The sequence below is a fragment of the Dendrobium catenatum genome, unplaced genomic scaffold (genome assembly GCF_001605985.2).
Source record: "Dendrobium catenatum unplaced genomic scaffold, ASM160598v2 fragScaff_scaffold_621, whole genome shotgun sequence".
In the NCBI taxonomy this organism is placed as follows: domain Eukaryota; kingdom Viridiplantae; phylum Streptophyta; class Magnoliopsida; order Asparagales; family Orchidaceae; genus Dendrobium; species Dendrobium catenatum.
Window position 1 is genome coordinate 3,470,051 of NW_021319083.1, and position 5,433 is coordinate 3,475,483.

The 5,433-nt window shown below is 36.1% G+C and overlaps 1 protein-coding gene across 1 annotated transcript; it reads right to left on the reverse strand.

The window, feature by feature from the left end:
* Positions 1-3,287: 3,287 nt before the first annotated feature.
* Positions 3,288-4,409, reverse strand: LOC110106141 (peroxidase P7-like). Its single transcript, XM_020835908.2, has 3 exons — positions 4,191-4,409; positions 3,923-4,114; positions 3,288-3,839 (listed from the first exon to the last, which is right to left on the reverse strand). The coding sequence occupies exons 1-3, from the start codon at positions 4,407-4,409 to the stop codon at positions 3,288-3,290; spliced, it is 963 nt and encodes a 320-aa protein (XP_020691567.1).
* Between the last annotated feature and the right edge of the window lie 1,024 nt (positions 4,410-5,433).

The window sequence follows — 5,433 nt, forward strand, 5'->3', positions numbered from 1 at the left end:
AGATTGATAGGTTTGTTATGTTGGTTTCAATTTTGTCTATAGGTCGACGCCTGAATCGTACTTTCCATACTAACAAATTAAAGGCTCGAAAAAGAGAATAATAGAGAGAGAAATGAAAAGGAATGAGAAAGAAAAAGAGAAGATAAGTTTTTGAGAGTGAATCTTTGTAGATTTTATCAGCAACAGCAAAAAATAGAGGAGTTCATTTAGAATAAATTATGTATCCATAAGTTTTCTTTTGATCTTGTGTTTATAGGATCTTGGGTGGTATAGCCTATAGGAGAAGCTAGCTATATATAACTAAAAAATAATTAATAAATAAATAATATGACTTTACATATATATATATATATATATATACAATGTTATGATAGATACACATGATTAACTGACTTTGGATCCACCCATGCTTGGAAGCATCTAATAAATGTATGAGCATTGTAAGAATGTGAGATCATCATCTCTAAATAGACATAAATGAATATGTTTTGTTGACCGGGTGAGTGACTCCACAAGTTGGGTTTAGTGCTCCTTAGGCTTAGGTGGGTGACCTCTCCTACTAAGGCAAGTGCTGCTTAACCATACAAAAAATTTGTTATCCTGCAGCACATAGTAGTAGCGATTTTAAAGCCGCTGCTAAAAGTAGTTTTTTTCCAACAGTTTTAACCTAATTGTGGTTTAAACCGCTAATATTAGCAAGGAGCACTAATCTCTAACACACCTGAGGAGCCTCACAACATTTTCCAGCCTCGCCTATTCTCCCTCTGATTGATCAACTGTCGTGCTTCCTCCACACCCCTCCACCGTAGCATTGGCCAACTATCTCCATCCCGTTGTCGTCGTTTAGCTGCTCAAGCAACTAAAATGGTACCTTTTTGTTTTTTAATAAATTTATTATCGTCTTCTTTAAGTAGATGATGAATTTTCATTAATCTTATTCATGTTAATGATTGAAATATTTCTCTTTCTAAAAAAATCATAAACCAATTAAGCACGAGTGTAGCCAAAACCTTAATTATAATCAGATACTAAGATATCTCTCTTACCTTGTCCTAATTTCCCTTAGCGGACCTCGACTACTGCCATGAGGTCAGTTACTTTTCTCCTTCGATGGAGCACAAACTTAAGGATAATATTGTTTCAATATTTCATCCAATTGTTATTATTGTGTTGCTTCAATTAAATAGGTGTCGTAAATTTTTGTATTAAGATAAGATATTTAAAACTCTATTTTTGAACTTTTTGTATGTATGAATTTTTGATATTTTTATGGAATTAGCTTGTGCATTTTTTTTACAACTAATTGCAGCGCACACCAATTTCAACGGTCCTTAGCTATTTTGAAAGCCGCGATATTTTTACAACTGTCCGGAAAGCCCTTCAAAAGGGATACGAAAGCCATTTTTTCTGGTAGTATTGTATGTTGGGGTGAGTAACACTTAGTAGATGCATGTTGATCCTTTATTGAATTCACATAATCTTCCCAACTCCATATCTATATATTGGATCATGCATATCATTAATTATTTTATTTTTTATATTATCTGAATGTGTGCAGGTTGGTAGAATGAAGGCAAGCACGTAGCTAAAAGCTATCAGTCATGAGAGCATTTGTTCTTGGCCTGCGACAGGCTATCTGTCGCAAATACTTATCAATGTGTAAGCTTGAAATCTCTTATATTTTTTGCAAGTTTTTTTCCTGTTAACTCTTATTTTGTTATAAATATTTTTGATCTTGAAGATTCTTCCTCTTGAGGCTTTTAATGCTATGTTATAATTGTTAGAGGATCTTGAATTCTCAGGGAAGAAGAGCCGAAGCAGAGAAACAACAGGAAATGGATGGAAAGAGAAAAACTGTATTCAATTCATTTAGGATGTACAACGTAATACATATATAGAAAATACAAGGATAAACACGTAAATACAGAGAAACATATTTATATATATTTACAATAATAAGTGTGAGGACGTACATGAAGTAATTATTCTGTGTGGAGACTGAATGCAGTCCAGAATTTAATAAAAATGAGTCATGTCACTCGGTACTCAGTATTGAGACTCGGTGCTGTTCAGTACCGATCGATATCAAATGATGTGATGCATTTTCATTAATTAAGCTCCAAACTTTAACTGTATCTGATTTTCACACAGAATAATTTTTCCAGTATATGAGCGTGTGAGTACGTGAGTTGGGCACTGCATTGTACAAATGGGCCATTTTCCTGCTAGAGATGGCCGGCATGCATTCATTAATGACTAATGAGTATGACAAAAAGATGTCAGAGGAGGGACGGCTCCGCAATTAATCTGCCATATGGAGCAAGGAAGGACATGTTAGAGCTGTATCAGTCAGATTTGGTTTGGTGCTGAAGACCTCAGAGACTAAGAGAAAATTGATTATCGTAAGGAATATAATTTCTTTTGCTGAAGAAGCACACATCGCAGTTCGCATGAATCATGTGGATAGTTGCATGATGGATGTCTCCCTTCATCAAAATAAGTCTACCAAAAATTTATCATATGAAATTTAAATATAATTAGGCATCTCTAGCCGAATGCCTAACACTCGTTTAACGTTTTTGGTTTGCTCCATTCGATCGAAAAAAAAAAAAAAAAAACGCTATTTAGGTGAGGGTGAATAATGCGACGTCAATATTGACGTCGGACTGTTCAGCTGCTAAATTTTTTTATAAATATATGATTAGAAAATATAAAATAAAGTATGAGAAAGAATATTCACAAAATATTCTTTTTTGGTGTTTGAAAATGAAATTCGGTTGGAAAAGAGTTATTGCATTCAGTGTATTACTAATTTTTTGAGTCAAAATTGAGTTTTTTGGTTGGAGATGCCCTCACAGTATCACCCCCTTCAAGTAAATATGATAGGACTGAAATTTTGTTAGAGACGGCTTTCTTATTGTTTCTTAAAGTAAATTTTTAATATAAAAATTTTAATTTTTTACTTAAAAAATTATTTTAAAAAATGATATGAAAGTCATCCCAAACTAAATCTGAATCCCATATAGCTAGCACAATGAATAGCATTAGCAACATAAATCAACGAGTTATTTCACAGTAGCCACGAAATAATACAACCACCATTATTGCATTCCTTTTATCTTCTAAATGAAGAAGTGAACAAACAAGATGACAACATTGTTAAAAAAAATAAATAAAAAAAAGTAAAAATAATAAAAATGGTTTACTCTTAACAGCAAATAAATAAGATCGAATGAACAATTAAAAAAAAATAAGGCAATAGAATATTAAAGATATTTTCAAGTTATTTAATTTGTCTTCCTGCAGTTCAAACGGATCTGACCGTTGGTGCCCGTAAGCGGGCTAAGGGCTCCCATCTTCACCATAGCTGAAGCAAAATCCCTGAAGAACAATTGAATATTTGCACTGTACTGTCTCACCAATAAATCCTGCGTCCCATTATTAAAGAGCTCCTGATCCGAATGCAGGAGTCCACTGCGACCCACCAAGTTCTGGTAGTAATGGGCTCCAAACCGGTTTGCTCCCTGTTGATCAAGCGGAGCCAAGTTGTTATCACCACCCGAAGATGGACAGTTTTGCTTTCGAAGGGCAGCGAAATTAGGGTTTATGTTTTTGTCATTGTAGATGTGAGACCGGAAGGTGGTGCAGCGAGCCAGGCCAATGGTGTGAGCACCAGAAAGCGCAGTCATGTCGCGCGGGCTCATATTCTTCGCCGCGAAGGCGGAGATGAGCGTTGAGAGGCTTGAGGCTGGGCTTGGGAGATTGCTATTTGCCGCGCTTTGGCTCGCCGTCGTGGAGTCCCTGCGGCCGAGAGCCACCGTCCAGGACGGTCCGCCCAGCTGCATCATATTCAATAAAAATTAGATCTTTATATTGTACACGACACAGTTATCGTATGCGTTCGATAGTTATGTATACTAACCCGAACAACACCTTCACGAGCTGCAAGGGCGAGAATATCAGAGCATGACACAGTGGCTTTGCATGAGGCTTCAACAAGAGATTTTATTGTGTCGATGACTTCAAAGCCCCGAAGAGAGTTCTGGTTTGGGAAGGCGTTCTTTTCGCCGGTGAAAGTTGAGGTGTCGTCGAGAAGAACTGAAGCATCACAACCCTGATATGAAAGTACAGATCGATCAGAAAATTAAGCTTATAGAAAGGAGAAGATTTGGTACTGCAATGGCTCGTACATTAACAAAGCAGTCATGAAAGAAGAGGCGGAGAACGGAAGCGCCCATGCGAGGTTCTTTGGCCACTGCTTTGGCCATTGCTGAGCTGACAATGCTCTGCAACTTTGGGCAAGTGCGAGCGTAGAATCCCGTTGTTGATAGCTGGGCTTGCACCCTGCAACTGAGCAAGCTCAACAGAAAGAGAGCAAGTAACCTACTTGAGACAGTATTGGAGGCCATTAGATCTTATTAGCTTGAAATAATCTAAGGATGAAGGAGGGTTAATTTGGCTGTGCAGAAAGCCCTTTCTCTGATTGGTACATATAGAGGAAGACAAATATTATTTAAATACATAAGAAGATAAAATACGAAATTGTTTAGGAAAAAATAATTAAGATTAAATGGCAGATAAGTTTGAATGAAGAACGTTAGTGATGGAAGATGAACGCGAGGTTGGAGGTTGACCGGAGCTTGATAACTAAGCGCCTGACAGGCTTAAACCATTTGTTTTTAGAATAAGGCGTGTGGACTTCCTCCTACAATGATATTGTAAAGGAATGAAATTTGTCCGAAGGCAAGTCTTCAATTTAAGCATTGACATTTGTTTGAATAAGAATGGATTAATGGACGCCAACTATGTTCGTTAGACTTTAATTTAAGATATATATATATAGTTTAAGTATGGTGGTATTTTGATATGCATGTCGTTATTGATTAATTTATTTGGTAAATTTCTTAAAGCATTTGTCATGATTTTAATATTAAAATTTGTCAAGAATTAAAAGCATGTGTACAAGTTAATTTGATTTTGACCCGTTGTTTTTTTTTTTTTTAAATTAAAACCCACTCATGAGGCCTACGTGTTAATATTCAAAAAACGGTTACAAGGTCCTTAAAAGGAACCTCCAGCTCCCTACTGCTCGAAAGAGCTACAAGTAAAAAAGTAAAATAACAACCTATGAGCCGGTGGTTCCTTTTTCTACAGTTACAAAAATAATGCCACAAAAACCTAGGTCTGTGAATAAACAGAACCCAAAAAAGGAAGCAACTGATGATCTCATTCTGCTCATTCTTCCTGCCAAAAAACCAGTAATAATTTTCAATAAAGACTAATAAGCAAAATAAACTAACCTTGGCAACCATACAGCTTTTACGAAGAGAAGTAAATAACTTCCTGCATTTATAAAGCACAGAATAAGCATAGTCAGTAAAAAGAAAACCATCATTAGATCCCAAAAAACTACCTCCAGGACTATAGGAATTC